We start from the raw sequence: 19,773 nt of genomic DNA on the forward strand, positions 1-19,773 counted from the left end.
AGTTACACACACCTACATTGCTAATCTAGGGATACAACATCATGGCACAGCATTGCCGGGTGGAAAGGATGGTTGAATTTGCACTGAAACGCAGACATCCAGACACTGGTAACAACTAGCTAGCTAAGTATATCTGAAAACACAATTAATTAGCTAGCGACCATAGACTAACAATGCCACCGGCTCCCATAAAAGGAGATCTGCAATTGATCTGCAATCTATTAGCCCAACAATGAACTATATCCTGAAATGTAATTTTATGGTTTCTTTGAATCAGTACACCACACACACAGCCAGTGACAGCCATCTAGCTGGAGCTGACCAAAATGTAAAACAACCTACCTAAATTAGCAATATATTTGTGCTACCTGCTCCCACAAAAGGCGATCATCAATGTATACTAGCTTCAATCTATTATCCCTATAATGAATATAATCCCTATAATTGTATTCAGACATTTTACTCAGACATTCAATGTGTTATTTGAATCTATAACGTTACACCACACACACGATCGATAGCCAGAGGCTATTAACGAACGCACCCATACATCGTTAATTCACCCTGGAGAGCCAGAGGCTAAAGCTAATGAGCAGTTACCGCCTTTTGCCTCTGTAGGGCAGTATACATCTGACCAAAAATGTAATTTTCTTAGGAGGATGAAGAACAAAATATATTTGAGAAATGTTATTTTATTTAAGGACAAAGGCTACAAAGATGGCACAAGTAATACAAAGCATTGATTTTTAAACAAAATATAACAATTTAGTCATTCAAGTGCAACACAGAAAAAAAAAATTATCCAGCAGCTCAGTATAGCTCTCATATAATTCTGAGCTTGACTTCAATGCTGCAAGAGAGAGATTTTATGTTGTGATTTAAGCCAATAATTAAAAATAAATAAACTCTTTGGTAAGATATTATTGAGAGAGATTACACAGAAAAGTGTGAAAAGTGATCATATAGTAAATAAATTAACATGAATAAATAATGTATTAAATGTGTGTTGTGTGCAACCTCCTTTTAGACCAAGTCAGAGGACCAAAGTTTGAGACCGTTTTTTCGTACCCTCATGTCCCCCATAGTTAGTTAATTTCATGGTATGAAAACGTTCTCCTTTTATGAAACAAACATAACACACTTGGGGTACATTCAATAGGTACATGGATAGTGAAACATACGTTATCAGGTCTCATCTTGGGCTACTTTCATTAGACACATGGATAGTGAAACATATGTCTCCCTCAGGTTGCACAACACTGAAACCACCCTGCAGACGGTCCTCCAGAGAGGTATGAACTTCACCCTGTGAGGAAGTGTTAAACCCATTCCCTATTTAGTGCACTAGTACAATGGTGTGCTATTTTGGAATTCAGAATAAGAATGAGTTAAACTTTGTGTACTTCCTGGTGTTAATCAGGTGCTGTTCATATTGATCATTGATAAACCCGTATGTACTAGATCAATATCACTGATTGATTAATCAACTGAACCATACATTGAGGTGAACACAGGTCATTTGCATTGAGAACACAAACGGAACGCTCTGTCCAAGCCAGCCTCAATCTCAAATTACAATATGGGCGTTACATAACCTGATTGGAACAATTGCAGTTTACAGATTAGATGAACAGGTTTGTGAATCCTATCTGTATTCTGCTAATGCTGAGGAATGGTGCATCTCCCTTGATGGTGGTGGTGATGATGATGAGTCAGGTGTGAGCGTCACGCTGTACAGGTTAGTGACGAAGGTCTCCCACCCTCGACGGAACGCTCGGTCGAAAGTCTTGAAGGGGATAGAATGAATAATCAATACAGGTGACCAAGAAAACATTGAAATAGATTTTCAAAATGGCCTACAGAGTTAATTTAGCATTTGGGCTCATGGGGTGGTTGACGTAAACAGATCAGCCATTGGACTCTGACCAGACCGTTAATGATATGGGTATAGAGGGTCATATAAATGTTTCCATAAATAACTCATTACTGGCTGCTATTCTTGGAATGTAACTGTGGAACGTGGAACCTGGAACTTTAACCCATTGTTCCTCCCTCTAGGAGAATTCCACAGGGAGGGGAGGGGAGAATGTGTTAAGTAATCCGTGTCCTGTCCTCTGTTAAAATGGAACTAGGTAAGAAGGGTAAACCTGGATATTACTGCTGCTGCTACAACATTAACAGGTGGAGGTTTTCCAAGGGTACCTGGAAGGCAAAACACACACTACCATCCTCTCTCGTTCTCTCACCTTGCGGTAGTTCTTCAGCGTGCTCCTCTTCCTCATCACCTTCATCTCCTCCTGTCTCTTCATCTCCTCCTCCTCTTCTTCCCTCCCTCTCTTATTGTCCTTTATCAGAACCTGGTCATCTGCTTCTTCTCTGCTCGCAAAGTGGACCAGCGTCCTCTCCTCTTCTGTTCTCTCTTTCTCCCTCTGTCCTTCTTCAGTCTCTACCCTCACCTCCACCTCCAGGACCTCCAGGACAGGGGTCTGCGTCTCCATCTCCGTACCCAGGATCGGGCCCTCCTCCCTGGGGGAGACCGTCAGGGGCTCGGCCCCCTGTTTCTTCCCGGTGCTCCTCCCCCAGCGGCTCCTTCTCACTTCCACCGCAGTGACCTCCAGGACAGGGGCCTCCATCTCCGTACCCAGGATCTGGTCCCCCTGCCTAGGGGAGATCGCCTGGGGTTTGGCCTTCCTGGAGCTTCTTCTCCAGCGGGAGCTGAGCCGGCTGGGTTTCCTTCGGAGGAGAGTGGTGTCGTCATCTTCCATCATTCCCTCGTTGAAGTCAAACACCCCAGGCTCTCCCCGGTCTGTCTCTCCCCCCGTAGAGAGCTCTGTGGCTGGGCACGATCCCCCCCAGTCCCCCTCTCTCCCCCGCTCCTCCTCCTCTCTTCCCATCTCGGGCTCATCCAGGCGACCGTAGAACCCAGAACTCTTGTCCAGGTACTTTGGAGACCTGACGGAACCGTTTCTGGGACTCTTTCCGATCGCCATCTTTTCTTTTGTCTCTCTCCTTCTCTTCTCCTTTGCGATGCAATGTCTCTGTTGTTTTTATGTCTTTAAAGCTGGGTGAGAGAAAGGGGGAGAGAGAAAGGGGGGTGAGAGAAAGGGGGGGGAGAGAAAGGGGGGAGAGAGAAAGGGGGGAGAGAGAAAGGGGGGGGAGAGAAAGGGGGGTGAGAGAAAGGGGGGAGAGAGAAAGGGGGGAGAGAGAAAGGTGGGTGAGAGAAAGGGGGGAGAGAGAAAGGGGGGAGAGAGAAAGGGGGGAGAGAGAAAGGGATTCATGTCTTAATGTAGCTCTTCCAGATAGATGATCTCATTCTCTGTACTATAGAATTGCATAGACAGTTTACACACACACACACACACACACACACACACACACACACACACACACACACACACACACACACACACACACACACACACACACACACACACACACACACACACACACACACCAGAGGTTGTGGATGGGGTGGTTTTTGATTCAGTATGAAATAAGACAGAAAGAAGCATTGTGCTGGATGAGATACAACAGTAATGTGCCAGATAATATTTATCTGTGTGTTTATCTGTCACTCCATCTCTCTCTGTCACATCATCTCATCTGGGTGACAGAGAGTTCACTGTGTGTGTCTGTGTGCCGCCTCTGTGTGTTCAATTTATGACGGAGATAACAGGGACTCCTGGTTCCAGACTCACTCAGACTTTGACTCTTCGCTCTCGAGTTGGAGCCTCAAACACTGCCAGCTTCCACGCACCCTATTTCCTAGGTAGTGCACTGCTTTTAATGGGCCCTGCTCAAAAGTAATGCACTAAATAGGGAATCTGGTGCCATTTGGAACGTAGACCTATGAGTCACATCATGACTATCTCCATTACAGCAGGTTATAACTGTATGTCTGTCTGTATATATCTGTCTGTATATATCTGTCTGTATATATCTGTCTGTATATATTTGTCCGTATATATCTGTCTGTATATATCTGTCTGTATATATCTGTCTGTATATATCTGTCCGTATATATCTGTCCGTATATATCTGTCTGTATATATCTGTCCGTATATATCTGTCTGTATATATCTGTCTGTATATATCTGTTCGTATATATCTGTCCGTATATATCTGTCTGTATATATCTGTCTGTATATCTATGTCAGTATATATATGTCTGTATATATCTGTATATATCTGTCTGTATATCTATGTCAATGTTAATTAACTCAGACTGTTGTCAAACCATTTCACATGAAAACTCATAGACATGTAAAACACTATCTAAACGTTTCCTTCTGTCTCACTAACTGTAACATGTGAACCATGTGATTGGTTATTAACATTGACATAGATATACGGACCATGTGATTGGTTAGAGATTTACAAATGCTTGTCTGGTTAGAAAATCTTCTTTGGATTTTTGTCAAATTCGCTAATATTGGTTTTAACATGGAGGTAAATCAGGACTCCAACGCATTACTCAGTCAGACAACATAACAGCATTTATACATAACTAACATACTTTAGTGAATACTGGAAAGTACAGAGTGAGAGAGATGAAAGAAAGAGAGAATGATGGAAAGAAAGACAGAAAGAGAGAAGGAGAGATGAGAGAGCGCTCTCTCTCTTACCTGCCGTGTCTCTGTGTTCCTGGGTGATCTTCTCTATGTGTTCTGAGTGCCTGTTGCTTTGGGAACTCTTCTCATATCTCCTCCGTCACACACCCTGCCTGAACTTGCTGTCACCAGAGCAAAAAAAAACAAAAAACACCCACACCATCTCTCTGACACTCACAAGCCTGATGGAGGACTGGTTGACGTACACACTGACACAAACACAGATAGATAGGGAATATAAGAGATAACTACATTAGGGCCCTCTGGTCAAAAAATAATGCACTGTGTAGGAATGTATCCACTGACACACATAGATACCCAGTACTGTTGTTAGTTCTGAACAATCATGACGATCATACTAACTGTTACACGGAACGCCCTGACTAGATGTCTTACATAATCAACATGTTCTCTTGAGATATATAGTACCACACATAACTAGATTGATGGTATAGCAACTGTTGTTACACTGTACTAATTGGTATATCTAACTTACTCGTGTGCACGTGGTCGTCTCAGCACTCAAAACTAAAATCAGGCACATGAGACTATTGTGTACACATAAATAGATTAAGATGTATAGCAACTAGAAATCTGTTTGGTCTGTTGTGAGGGTCTGCTGTGATGGCCAGTTTGGTCTGTTGTGAGGGTTAGTTTGGTCTGTGTGAGGGTCTGTTGTGATGGTCAGTTTGGTCTGTTGTGAGGGTCAGTTGTGACAGTTAGTTTGGTCTATTGTGAGGGTCAGTTTGGTCTGTGTGAGGGTCTGTTGTGACAGTTAGTTTGGTCTGTGTGAGGGTCAGTTGTGACAGTTAGTTTGGTCTATTGTGAGGGTTAGTTTGGTCTGTGTGAGGGTCTGTTGCGAGGGTCAGTTTGGTCTGTTGTGAGGGTCAGTTTGGTCTGTTGCGAGGGTCAGTTTGGTCTGTGTGAGGGTCAGTTTGGTTTGTGTGAAGGTCAGTTTGGTCTGTGTGAGGGTCAGTTTGGTTTGTGTGAGGGTCAGTTTGGTCTGTGTGAGGGTCAGTTTGGTCTGTGTGTGGGTCAGTTGTGACAGTTAGTTTGGTCTGTTGTGAGGGTCATTTTTGTCTGTTGTGAGGGTCAGTTTGGTCTGTGTGAGGGTCAGTTTGGTCTGTGTGAGGGTCAGTTGTGATGGTTAGTTTGGTCTGTTGTGAGGGTCAGTTTGGTTTGTGTGAGGGTCAGTTTGGTCTGTGTGAGGGTAAGTTTGGTTTGTGTGAGGGTCAGTTTGGTCTGTTGGGAGGGTCTGTTGTGAGGGTCAGTTTGGTCTGTGCGAGCGTCAGTTTGGTCTGTTGTGAGGGTCAGTTTGGTCTGTGTGAGGGTCAGTTTGGTCTGTGTGAGGGTCAGTTTGGTCTGTGCGAGGGTTAGTTTGGTCTGTGTTAAGGTCAGTTTGGTCTGTGTGAGGGTTAGTTTGGTCTGTTGTGAGGGTCAGTTTGGTCTGTTGTGAGGGTCAGTTTGGTCTGTTGTGAGGGTCAGTTTGGTCTGTTGTGAGGGTCAGTTTGGTCTGTGCGAGGGTTAGTTTGGTCTGTGTTAAGGTTAGTTTGGTCTGTGTTAAGGTCAGTTTGGTCTGTGTGAGGGTCAGTTTGGTCTGTGTGAGGGTCAGTTTGGTCTGTGCGAGGGTTAGTTTGGTCTGTTGTGAGGGTCAGTTTGGTCTGTTGTGAGGGTCAGTTTGGTCTGTTGTGAGGGTCAGTTTGGTCTGTTGTGAGGGTCAGTTTGGTCTGTTGTGAGGGTCAGTTTGGTCTGTTGTGAGGGTCAGTTTGGTCTGTGTGAGTATCAGTTTTGTCTGTTGTGAGGGTCAGTTTGGTCTGTTGTGAGGGTCAGTTTGGTCTGTTGTGGGGGTCAGTTTAGTCTGTGTGAGGGTCAGTTTGGTCTGTTGTGAGGGTCAGTTTGGTCTGTTGTGAGTATCAGTTTTGTCTGTTGTGAGGGTCAGTTTGGTCTGTTGTGGGGGTCAGTTTGGTCTGTTGTGGGGGTCAGTTTAGTCTGTGTGAGGGTCAGTTTGGTCTGTTGTGAGTATCCGTTTTGTCTGTTGTGAGGGTCAGTTTTGTCTGTTGTGAGGGTCTGTTGTGAGGGTCTGTTGTGAGGGTCTGTTGTGAGGGTCTGTTGTGAGGGTCTGTTGTGAGGGTCAGTTTGGTCTGTTGTGAGGGTCTGTTGTGAGGGTCTGTTGTGAGGGTCTGTTGTGAGGGTCAGTTTGGTCTGTTGTGAGGGTCTGTTGTGAGGGTCTGTTGTGAGGGTCAGTTGTGAGGGTCTGTTGTGAGGGTACAATACAAACTTGTAATTTCATATACAATAGTTATTTGGATAGTACGCGTGTCGCTCCTTTGGTTTCCAAAGGAATGTGGTGTGTGTGTGTGTGTGTGTGTGTGTGTTTGGGATGTAAACAAGGGTGTGAGCACTGAGTTTTTCTTCATCCCAGGTTTTTTACCACTCAGATAATTACCCTATCCCTTTGTCTCTACCACATCTACCACACACACGCGAGGCAGCATGGCCTTGCTCTTGTTAGGATGTGGTGTGCCACTGACTGTGATCCAACATGTCGTGTGTGAATCACAGGACCAAACCGTGTGTGTGTCATCTGATTCATGGCCACTAGTCTGATTACTCACCTGACAATGCACCCACACCTCAGGGGAAGTAGGAGAGAGAGAGAGGATTGAAATTCCATATATGGTCATAATCACTATACACTCCCACCGGAGTGGGCGGAACAGCTGTCAATCAAAGACCCAGCTATGTTCAGAAGCTATAGGACAATTAGGGTTTCGGAACACAGGAAGAGACTAAATCACCAGTTACAGTTTATGTTCCAAATGGCAACCTGTACCCTACATAGTACACTACTTTTGAACCAGAACCCTATGGGCCCATTTTAGCTCCATTTGTTGTTTTGGGTCTTTACTCCAGCACTGAAATAATACAATGATTATGAGGTTAAGGTGCAGACTGTCAGCTTTAATTTTAGGGTATTTTAATCGTTATCGGGTGGACCGTTTAGAAATTACAGCATTCTTTTTTTGGAGGGGGGGTCAGTTTCAACATAGCAAATAGATTGCGGCTTCCATCAATGTCATTGTCTGCACCATTTCCAATTTTCAATATAATGTATATAATTGTTTTTCAATATATTTTCCTTGATTATTTTCCCCTAACCCTGCCACCCCTCTCCTAAATGGAGTAAACTAATGAACAACACTTAGGCTTCTACTTCCAGTTTATACACACTATATACATTTTACAGACACAGTATATTTTACATGAGTTATCTTGTTTTTACTGGCATCCTTCAGCTACCCTCAACCCTTCCCATCTATCTCTACACCATCCAGTTTTGATGTATATTTTCCATATACACTCAATGACGACATCAAGATTGTGATTCTACACATTTTTTTGGGGATCTATTTTTCTGTTTGTTTTTGTTGTGTTTCAGATTATTTTGTGCCCATTTTAAATTAAAGGTAAATAATGTATTTTAACATATTGGAGTCACTTTTATTGTAAATAAGAAGAGAGTGTTTCTAAACACTACCACGATTATGGATAATCCTGAATGAATTGTGAATAATGATGAGTGAGAAAGTTTGACGCACAAATATCATACTAGGCTTGGGCCGTATACCGTATATTTAGAAAAATCCATGGGATCAATTTTCAATACCGTCAAAACTATTTCTTTATAGTTTTTCAATACATTTCAATATTTGTAGCTACTTTTTAAGTTATTACCTGCAGTGAACTTGTGCAATACAGTACCTTAGGACAGGGCTCTCCAACCCTGTTCCTGGAGAGCTACCCTGCTGTAGGTTTTCGCTCCAACCCTAATCTAGCTCACCTGATTCTAATAATTAGCTGGTTGATAAACTGAATCAGGTTAGTTACAACTGGGCTTGGAGCGAAAACCTACAGCAGGGTGGCTCTCCAGGTATCAGGGTTGGAGAGCCCTGTCTTAGGAGATAAAGCAGGTTGCATTTTTCCTGTCACGGTATTTCAAATTATGAAGCTTACCGTAGTTCCCCAGAACAGTTGAGACAGTCAGGTGTTTGTTTGTAAACAGCACAACGGGAGAAAGTGAGAGCTGGTGAATCCATAGCATTCTATTGGTCAGTCTCTGTTGTGCGATGCACGTGAGGTGATGAAGTTACACTTATATGCAACCCCCCGTTATTGTAATGTGAGAGGTTAGCATGTCTTGGGGGTATGCTAACCTCCACTGTTATTGTAATGGTGAGAGGTTAGCATGTCTTGGGGGTATGCTAACCCCCCATTATTGTAATGGTGAGAGGTTAGCATGTCTTGGGGGTGTGCTAACCCCCCATTATTGTAATGGTGAGAGAATAAAATGTCTTGGGGCTATGCTAACCCCCCCTGTTATTTTAATGGTGAGAGGTTAGCATGTAGCATGTCTTGGGGGTATGCTAACCCCCACTGTTATTGTAATGGTGAGAGGTTAGCATGTCTTCGGGGTGTGATATTTGTGCATCTAACTTTCTCACTCATCACTACTCACTAAAATACCCTCAGATTAAAACTGACGGTCTACACTTTAACCTCACAGTCATTGTATCATTTCAAATAAAAAAATGCTGGAGTACAGAGCCAAACCAACAACAAACGTGTGTCACCGTCCCAATAATTTTGGAGCTCACTGTATATAGTAAATAGGGGGCCACCATTTGGGACTCAAGGAACAGGGTTTTACCATCATGGTCATACAGACTGTGTGACTACTGTGTGTTAAAGATAGGTCCTTACTATGCCAAAGACACAGGAAGAGAGACAAGCATGGTAATGAAGGCAGTCAGAGACAAAGTTGACACACAGACAAGGAAAGTTGCCCTCCAGCAGACAGCTCATCGCCACGGTGACGGCTCAGCGCCAAAATCATTTTTATTTTTTATTTTTACGAAAGACAAAAGTTACGACTGTAGATTCTCTCACTGGCTTCTTCAGTCTTCAATGTGACAGCTCGTTATTGTCACTACCTAGCCTTTATTCTCTATAAATGGGAGTCACACTGAGAACGTGTGGGTTAGTGTGTCTTTCAAAGTCGCTGACACTAGCCTAATAAAATGCCTCCGTTCGGTGAAACTGGATAAAAGCCAGACACGGTCATTTACTGAAATTCCTCTGAAGAAGACAAAAACGGCAAGAATAATTTCACAAAACAAAATGTTTATTTTCCTGATTAAATAATGTATTTATTTTCAAGGCAGGGACAATTAAGACAACGGCCACATAATACTGAGAATGCTTCCCAAATGACAACCTATATATTGTATATATGTGCACTACTTTGGAGAGCCCTATAGACCATAGTCAAAAGTAGTGCACTATAAAAAGGGACTAGGATGCCATTTGGGCTGCACTTAATAACGTTCTTACAGACAGATTCAACAGGCAGCACAGTACACTCAACCACTTAGTATCATTATCTACTGCCAAGTACTCTACTAATACACACATGGTGGCTAAACTACGGTTTTCCAGAAAATCCTGGTTGGAAAATTCCAGATTTCATGCTTGTTCCCGACTCGTGCTCGGTTATCTTCCAACTGGGACTTCTAGAAAACCTGGGGATTTGGGGAAAGTTCCCAGAATTCTGCTACCCTAGTACTCACACACACACACACACACACACACACAGTACCAGTCAAAAGCTTGGACACACCTACTCATTCAAGGGTTGTTCTTTATTTTTTACTATTTTATACATTGTAGAATAATAGTGAAGACATCAAAACTATGAAATAATACATGGAATCATGTAGTAACCAAATAAAGTGTTAAACAAATCAAAATATGATATATTTGAGATTCTTCAAAGTAACCGCCCTTTGACAGCTTTGCACACTCTTGGAATTCTCTCAACCAGTTTCACCTGGAATGGTTTTCCAACAGTCTTGAAGGAGTTCCCACATATGCTGCTTTTCCTTCACTCTGCAGTCCGTCCAACTCATCCCAAACCATCTCAATTGGGTTGAGGTCGGGTGATTGTGGAGGTTAGGTCATCTGATGCAGCACTCCATCACTCTCTTTCTTGGTAAAATAGCCCTTACAAAGCCTGGAGGTGTGTTGGGTCATTGTCCTGTTGAAAAACAAACGATAGTCCCACTAAGCGCAAACCAGATGCGATGGCATATCGCTGCAGAATGCTGTGGTAGCCATGCTGGTTAAATGTGCCTTGAAGTCTAAATAAATCACTGACCGTGTCACCAGAAAATTGTCCGACACCTCAGCACATCCTCCTCCAAGCTTCATGGTGGGAACCACACATGCAGAGATCCATTCACCTACTCTGCGTCTCACAAAGACATGGCGGTTGGAACCAAAAATCTCAAATTTGGACTCAGGCCAAAGGATAGATTTCCACTGGTCTAATGTCCATTGCTCATGTTTCTTCTTATTATTAGTGTCCTTTAGTAGAGGTTTCTTTGCAGCAATTTGACCATGAAGGCCTGATTCACACAGTCTCCTCTGAACAGTTAATGTGTCTGTTACTTGAACTCTGAAGCATTTATTTTGGCTGCGTGAATCAAAAAACCTTCAAAGTTATTGAAATTTTCCGGATTGACTGACATTCATGTCTTAAAGTAATGATGAACTGTCATTTCTCTTTGCTTATTTGAGCGGTTCTTGCCATAATATGGACTTGGTCTTTTACCAAATAGGGCTATCTGCTGTATACCACCCCTTCTCACAACACATCTGATTGGCTCAAACACTTTAAAGGAAATAAATTCCACAAATTAACTTTTATCAAGGCACACCTGTTAATTGAAATGCATTCCAGGTGACTACCTCATGAAGCTGGTTGAGAGAATGCCAAGAGTTTGCAAAGCTGTCATCAAGGCAAAGGGTGGCTACTTTGAAGAATCTAAAATATATTTAGAATTATTTTTTTTTTTGGCTAACTACATGATTCCATATGTGTTATTTCGTAGTTTTGATGTCTTCACTATTATTCTACAATGTAGAAAACTGTAAAAAAAAAAAAAAAAAAAAAAAAATATATATATATATAATTAAATTAAACCTTGAATGAGTAGGTGTGTCCAAACTCGACTGGAACTACATACACAAACAAAACACATTCACAGTTACGACACATTTAAATAGGTTGACTGGTCTTAAAAACAGTCTTCAGATAATATCTTACATTATGTACACTGTGTCTGCATCCTAAATGCCACCCTATTCTGTAAACACATATAGGAGGACAGGGTACCACTAAGAACATCTTGTTAGTTCCATATACAGCATCAGCATAGTACAGCTAGCTGGAACAGGGTTCCCAACCCACCCCCTTCCCTGGGTGCACCTTTTGGTTTTTGCCCTAACATCTACACAGCTGATTCAAATAAGCAAAGCTTAGTGATGAGTTGGTTATTTAAAAATCAGCTGCGTACTGCTAGGGCAAAATCCTAAATGTGTGGGGGCGGGGGGGGGGGGACCCTTACAGCTCGAGAGACCGGTCTCCCCTGCGGGACGGTTGAGCTAACGTAGGCTAATGTGATTAGCATGAGGTCTAATGTAACAAGAACATTTCCCAGGACATAGACATATCTGATATTGGCAGAAAGCTTAAATTCTTGTTAATCTAACTGCACTGTCCAATTTACAGTAGCTATTACAGTGAAATAATACCATGCTATTGTTTTGACGAGAGTGCACAGTTTTGAACATGAAAAGTTATTAATAAACAAATTAGGCACATTTGGGCAGTCTTGATACAACATTTTGAACGGAAATGCAATCAGACTTAAACTTTGCACATACACTGCTGCCATCTAGTGGCCAATATCTAAACTGCACCTGTGCTGGAATAATATATTATGGCCTTTCTCTTGCATTTCAAAGATGATGGTACAAAAAAAAAAAGTTTTTTTCCCCTTCTTTGTATTTTCTTTTACCAGATCTATTGTGTTATATTCTCCTACATTCCTACAAACTTCAAAGTGTTTCCTTTCAAATGGTACCAAGAAAATGCATATCCTTGCTTCAGGGCCTGAGTTACAGGCAGTTAGATTTGGGTATGTCATTTTAGGCTAAAATTGAAAAAAAGGGGCCAATCCTTACGTTAACCTTTACAGCTCGAGAGACCCATTAAGTGAACCCTTACAGCTAGAGACCCATTAAGTGAACCCGTACAGCTAGAGACCCATTAAGTGAACCCGTACAGCTAGAGACCCATTAAGTGAACCCGTACAGCTAGAGACCCATTAAGTGTACCCTTACAGCTAGAGACCCATTAAGTGTACCCTTACAGCTAGAGACCCATTAAGTGTACCCTTACAGCTAGAGACCCATTAAGTGTACCCCTTAGTGTACCCATTAAGTGAACCCTTACAGCTAGAGACCCATTAAGTGTACCCTTACAGCTAGAGACCCATAGGGCTCTGGACAAAAGTATTGCACTATACAGGGAGCCTTTTTCAGACGCATGGAACATTTTAAAGCAGATGTAGTGGGTGTGTGTAGTTGTAGGTGTGTGTAGTTGTAGGTGTGTGTGTGTGTGTGTGTGTGTGTTGTCCTCACACCTCTACAGCAGTATCAGACCCCAGGCCTTGTTTCTGAAGCGCTTCCTCTCGTTTCATCTTGGGCTTCTCTGTCCGCGTGTGCCACACCAACACCTGTCACACACACACACACACACACACACACACACACAACGTTTAAACATCCCCCCTACACCATCAACAACCCCCCTACACTAAAAACATCACCGGTTCAACACCACTCTTCTATCTTTAGCAACCACCCCCCACCCCCCCACAACCCCCCACCCAACACACACACACACACACATACCTTTGTACAATTCTCCGCCTTAGGTTCCAGTTCGTCCATGGTAACCAATCCCTGCAGGAAGCTGCTTTCCAAGAACCCCATCGGTGCGTCGCCGTCGAAACATGCGTCCTGATTGGCTATCACCAGCTTGAGCGACACGGCGAAGCCAGCCATGTCCAATGGGAAGGGGCGGCTGGGGCGCCAGCCAGTATGGAAGCGTACAACCTTCCCCCCCTCGACCACAGGTCTCTCATATCTCATCCCTCCCACCAGGCCGACTGGCCACACAGACACACGCTGGGTACCACGCATCTAGAGAGAGAGAGATGTTAGACACATGCTGGGTACCACACATCTAGAGAGAGAGATGTTAGACACATGCTGGGTACCACGCATCTAGAGAGAGAGATGTTAGACACACGCTGGGTACCACACATCTAGAGAGAGAGATGTTAGACACACGCTGGGTACCACACATCTAGAGAGAGAGATGTTAGACACACGCTGGGTACCACACATCTAGAGAGAGAGATGTTAGACACACGCTAGGTACCACACATCTAGAGAGAGAGATGTTAGACACACGTTGGGTACCACGCATCTAGAGAGAGAGATGTTAGACACACGCTGGGTACCACACATCTAGAGAGAGAGAGATGTTAGACACACGCTGGGTACCACGCATCTAGAGAGAGAGAGATGTTAGACACACGCTGGCCACACATCTAGAGAGAGAGATGTTAGACACATGCTGGGTACCACACATCTAGAGAGAGAGATGTTAGACACACGCTGGGTACCACACATCTAGAGAGAGAGATGTTAGACACACGCTGGGTACCACACATCTAGAGAGAGATGTTAGACACACGCTGGGTACCACACATCTAGAGAGAGATGTTAGACACACGCTGGGTACCACACATCTAGAGAGAGAGATGTTAGACACACGCTGGGTACCACACATCTAGAGAGAGAGAGAGATGTTAGACACACGCTGGGTACCACACATCTAGAGAGAGAGAGAGATGTTAGACACACGCTGGGTACCACACATCTAGAGAGAGAGAGAGATGTTAGACACACGCTGGGTACCACACATCTAGAGAGAGAGAGAGATGTTAGACACACGCTGGGTACCACACATCTAGAGAGAGAGATGTTAGACACACGCTGGGTACCACACATCTAGAGAGAGATGTTAGACACACGCTGGGTACCACACATCTAGAGAGAGAGATGTTAGACACACGCTGGGTACCACACATCTAGAGAGAGAGATGTTAGACACACGCTGGGTACCACACATCTAGAGAGAGATGTTAGACACACGCTGGGTACCACACATCTAGAGAGAGATGTTAGACACACGCTGGGTACCACACATCTAGAGAGAGATGTTAGACACACGCTGGGAGAGAGATGTTAGACACACGCTGGGTACCACACATCTAGAGAGAGAGATGTTAGACACACGCTGGGTACCACACATCTAGAGAGAGAGATGTTAGACACACGCTGGGTACCACACATCTAGAGAGAGAGATGTTAGACACACGCTGGGTACCACACATCTAGAGATGTTACAGACAAGTTTTAAACTAGTCACAAGAATGCAATACACCAGTGGGTGATATATAACAGTTAAATATAGTTCTTAATTTTGTGGTTCATGGCATCCCGAGTGGCCACTAGAAATCCTGGTTCGAGTCCAGGCTCTGTCGCAGCCGGCCGCGAACCGCACAATTGGCCCAGCATCGTCCGGGTTAAGGGTGGGTTGGGCCGGCAGGGATGTTTCTTGTCCCATTGCGACTTCTGTCGCTGACGCGGTCGGCAGGTGTACGGTGTTTCCTCCGACACATTGGTGTGGCTTTCTTGCGGGTTAAACGGGAATTGTGTCAAGAAGCAGTGCGGCTTGGTTGGGTTGTGTTTCGGAGGAAGCAGGACTCTCGACCTTCGCCTCTCTAAAGCCCGTACGGGAGTTGCAGCGATGAGACAAGACTGTAACTACCAATTGGATACCACGAAATTGGGGAGAATAAAGGGGTAAAAAAAATATATATATGTTTTGTGGTTCATTTTGAAAGCTAAACTTTAATGTCTTGTTGGTTGTCAAGTCAATTATACCATACCAAGTCTATTTCTTGAAAAGAGGAAGTTAAATCAGAATATTTTGGGCAATTAGCTGGCACAGCCCCCATGGTTGAAGAGCTAGAAGACGTCAGATCCTGTGTGTCTGTCTCCTACCTCCTCAAAGAGCTGTAGGCTGTATGTGTTGTCATCGTCAGCGAAGTAGACCACCCCCAGCTGTGTGTCTGCTCCAGGCTGCCCCCTCCTGTCCTCTCTCAGCCACCGCAGCCCCTCGTTTCTCTGCTCCGCCCCGCGGGGTTTCAACCAGCTAGGGTCACCCTGGGAGAATGACCAATCAATAAATCAAATGATAAATCCATCAATCAATATGGTAATTGTATTAATTCTTTGTTTTAATTTAAATGTAGACCCTGTAGGAGTTTGGAAGTGAGTAAATAAGGATGTGCATCAGATGTCTTTATATAATGCAGATATCTAGGCATTGTGAGATCTGGCAGACGACTGACATGCAAAATAGTGTGCCTGGTCAGCGACCGGATCTGAACCCACCTCCTGTAGTTTGCGGTCGCGTGGTGTGGGGGTGTGGAGGTGTGTGTAGGCCAGGCCGCTGGAGGCCAGGAACCCAGAGACCAGAGGGGTTTTATGGGGAGAGTCTTCCACCAGGATCCAGTGGAGCTGAGGGACATGGAGGAACGTCTGGGCAAGCCGGGTTAACTCTGCTTTCTGGACAAACCTAGAGAAAGGGATGGAGAGAATGTTAGAGATGGAGCAAGGAAAGGAAAGAGAGAGGGAAGAGACAACAGGCGGTAGAGAAAGTGTGTGTGTCTCTGTCCATCTTCCTACCTGGTGTAGGTTGGTGTGATGACGTAGATGGTGGGTTGGGCCGGTTTCACTGCTAGTTTCTGGGGGAGTTTGGTGGGCTCAGCCTTCCTCATCTGCTCCTGCAGCCGATGCAGTTCCCCCCGCAGACGAGAGATAGTACGGTCCTTGGGCATGTCATGCTCTGCACAGTCACAGCGCTGGCCTGAGGACAGAAACAGGTTACACAGTCAGTTAAGGTGTCAATTGAAATGCAGCCCAATTCCTGTCTCCCATTCAGTCAATTGAAATGCAGCCCAATTCCTGTCTCCCATTCAGTCAATTGAAGTGCAGCCCAATTCCTGTCTCCCATTCAGTCAATTGAAATGCAGCCCAATTCCTGTCTCCCATTCAGTCAATTGAAATGCAGCCCAATTCCTGTCTCCCATTCAGTCAATTGAAATGCAGCCCAATTCCTGTCTCCTATTCAGTGCAATTGAAATGAAGCCCAATTCCTCTCTCCCATTCAGTCAATTGAAATGCTGCCCAAGTCCTGTCTCCCATTCAGTCAATTGAAATGCAGCCCAATTCCTGTCTCCTATTCAGTGCACTACATCTCATGGAAGTAAATGTTAGTTAGGACCGAAGCCATATATTTATATATCTTATTTGTAAAGGTATTGCTCTGGTTAGGACTATGTTCACCAAACAACAATTGCCTCAATAACGATTTGTGATACATTCCTGTGAGACCACTGATCTAAAAGGACTTCATAGGACTGTCAGTGATAACAAAGGAGAGGAGACACAGAGAGGAGACAGGGGAAAGGAACCAAGAGAGATGCGGACAGGATACAAGTAAAGGTAACGAGGAAAGAGAAGACAAGGAAAGGAGAGATAGACAGTCTTACCAAGCTGCATGAGAGCGTAGATGAGGCCCATAAGTGAGACCATGAAGTAGAGGACAAACACAGTCTTCAGTTTTAACTTCATCCTAGTAGCCATGGCAACCCGCCGGCTACACACACACAACATTGGACAGAAAACCAATTTGTCAGAAGAAATACACAAGCTAACCACTAGACACGCAAACCAATTATTCGTTTGTTTCTGCTTAGCCAATTGCTTTGTTGTCATTAGTAAACTGGCCACTGACTCATGAGACGGCGAAATAAGCGAAAGGTAGCTATGATGTCTCACTGTGTTATTAGCTAGCTAACGTTACATTTTCGGTTAGCTAGCTAGCTACTATCTATGTATTCTTGTTTTCTGGAAAGCCAGGGAGCAATTGCTAACCAGCTACCTAGCCCGTTAGCCAGGTTTAGAGGTAGTTAGCCACCGTTGTTAGCCATCTATGGGCACTTACCGGGAATCACGTCGTTACTAGTATTAGGTCTTGTGAGGCACCAATTTCTTCATTTATGACTTTTTGGGGAAGGCATTAGTTATAAATGCACCCCAATTAGATGGGCGATAAATCATCAATTCAGTTAGTTAGCTACGTATGAAATATTTGATGGATACCAACAACTTCCGGCTTGAGGGTACGGCACACAAAAAAATCCCCCGGAATAAAGTAGGCATGAAGAAAGTTTCCGGCTCAACTACATTTCACAGAACGCGGCAAGAAATTCGAATGAATCCATACAGCTATAGAGCCTCCATCCTACTAAACTACACTGTAGCAGTTACAGATCCGTACAGCTATAGGATCCTCCATCCTACTAAACTACACTGTAGCAGTTACAGATCCATACAGCTATAGAGCCTCCATCCTACTAAACTACACTGTAGCAGTTACAGATCCATACAGCTATAGGATCCTCCATCCTACTAAACTACACTGTAGCAGTTACAGATCCATACAGCTATAGGATCCTCCATCCTACTAAACTACACTTCCACTATCAAGGGGCTGGTCCGAATCAAGGTGTCATTAAAAAAATGCAGCCCCCTCCCCAACATAAAAAATATTTTCACATGACCCTCCCCTTGTCCTGTAATATACATGGAACACCCTACCCCACTCAGATAATTAACTCAAAACAATGTGTATGACCACAAATAACAGTAACTGTAGCTACCCTATGTTCATGGGCTCCTGAGTGACACAGCCGTCTAAGGCACTGCATCTCAGTGCTAGAGGCGTCACTACAGACCTGGTTTGATTCCAGGCGCCTTCACAACCGGCCGTGCTTTGGGAGTCTCATAGGGTGGCGCACAATTGGGACAGCGTCGTCCGGTTTAGGGCTTGGCCGGGGTAGGCTGTCATTGTAAACAATAATTTGTTCTTAACAGACTTGCCCAGTTACATTTATAAATGTGGATATAAACTTAGCCCATAGAATACTAACGACGTTAGCTAACTAGCATGCTTTTGTGACACAGTCGATGCCACGCAGGGCTATGGGCCAGAAGGTTGAGGGTTTCCCGACCGCTATAAATGAGATCACTCCCCCTTCCTGTTTCATTACTTCACCATCAGAGCCGCCTGCAGACAATGATCAGCTAGGGGGAAATTAGATTTTCAACTTTTTGATGCCACATTCATAATTATATAAAATATATGCAACAAATGTATTGGTTGCACCAGACAACCAATAAACAAAACATATCGACTTTGGGCACTTCAATATCATGGTTTGCATTTTTCAACACCACAATAAATAAGGCTATGTCAATCGCGACAAACTGAAAACACATCCCTCTCTACTTTAGATTTACCCGGTATAGAAGGCGTCGCTTGACAATCTCCGAATGTCAATTAAACGTTTTTTGTTGTTTTGTAACAGCTGTCTCTTTCCATTCATCAAATGCACAAGTTTAGATTGATTGATTTTATTTGTCAGTAAAAAAAATATATAAATATATACACAAATAATTTTAAAAGTGACAGGGATTGCACAGTAAAGTCAATGGCTTATTTCCATTGTGGTCCCTACATATGCTACAGTAATATAAGGACTAAATGCGCGTCTATTTGACATATCTCCATCTGGCTTTCAGGGGTTTACCTTATTTTTTACCTGTAAAGATTATTTGTTATTTATTTCAACTGTAGAGTTTTAAGGAGAGAGGCCAGCAGAGTGTATTTTGCATATAGTGCAAGAGACAGAGGCTATAAAATCTAAGCTTATTATTACTGTTTATATTTATAATATTTTATTATTGAATATTAAAACATACAATCTACCTGCTATGAAGTCGCTCAACATATACATTATATTCAGTCAACTAGCAGACTCCCATCCAGAGAGACCCACAGACTCCCATCCGGAAAAACCCACAGACACACATCTAGAGAGACCCACAGACTCCCATCTAGAGAGACCCACAGACTCTCATCTAGAGAGACCCACAGACTCTCATCTAGAGAGACCCACAGACTCTCATCTAGAGAGACCCACAGACTCCAATCCGGAGAAACCCACAGACTCCCATCCAGAGAGACCCACAGAATCTCATCCAGAGAGACCCA

General features: G+C 43.8%; 2 protein-coding genes across 4 annotated transcripts; both read right to left on the reverse strand.

Annotated features, from left to right (window-relative positions):
* Window positions 1–747: 747 nt before the first annotated feature.
* LOC139417034 (uncharacterized) lies at window positions 748–4,686 on the reverse strand. Its single transcript, XM_071166269.1, has 3 exons — window positions 4,626–4,686; window positions 2,247–3,061; window positions 748–1,786 (listed from the first exon to the last, which is right to left on the reverse strand). Exons 2-3 carry the CDS (start codon window positions 2,988–2,990, stop codon window positions 1,646–1,648), a joined length of 885 nt encoding a protein of 294 aa, XP_071022370.1. The 5' UTR covers window positions 2,991–3,061; window positions 4,626–4,686; the 3' UTR covers window positions 748–1,645.
* A 5,105-nt stretch (window positions 4,687–9,791) lies between these two features.
* Window positions 9,792–17,857, reverse strand: LOC139415839 (beta-1,3-glucuronyltransferase 3 (glucuronosyltransferase I)). 3 transcript variants are annotated; one of them, XR_011635021.1, is made up of 8 exons: window positions 17,662–17,857; window positions 17,207–17,313; window positions 16,341–16,521; window positions 16,047–16,230; window positions 15,654–15,815; window positions 13,428–13,718; window positions 11,696–13,249; window positions 9,792–10,287 (listed from the first exon to the last, which is right to left on the reverse strand). XR_011635021.1 is itself a non-coding variant. In XM_071163969.1 (7 exons), the coding sequence occupies exons 2-7, from the start codon at window positions 17,298–17,300 to the stop codon at window positions 13,151–13,153; spliced, it is 1,011 nt and encodes a 336-aa protein (XP_071020070.1). In that variant the 5' UTR covers window positions 17,301–17,313; window positions 17,662–17,857; the 3' UTR covers window positions 11,658–13,150. The 3 variants fall into 3 exon arrangements, 2 of the variants coding, with proteins under 2 accessions (XP_071020070.1, XP_071020071.1); XM_071163969.1 differs by lacking the exon at window positions 9,792–10,287 and having other exon boundaries at window positions 11,658–13,249; XM_071163970.1 differs by lacking the exons at window positions 9,792–10,287; window positions 17,207–17,313 and having other exon boundaries at window positions 11,658–13,249; window positions 17,662–17,824.
* Between the last annotated feature and the right edge of the window lie 1,916 nt (window positions 17,858–19,773).

The sequence above is a fragment of the Oncorhynchus clarkii genome, chromosome 9 (genome assembly GCF_045791955.1).
Source record: "Oncorhynchus clarkii lewisi isolate Uvic-CL-2024 chromosome 9, UVic_Ocla_1.0, whole genome shotgun sequence".
NCBI lineage: Eukaryota > Metazoa > Chordata > Actinopteri > Salmoniformes > Salmonidae > Oncorhynchus > Oncorhynchus clarkii.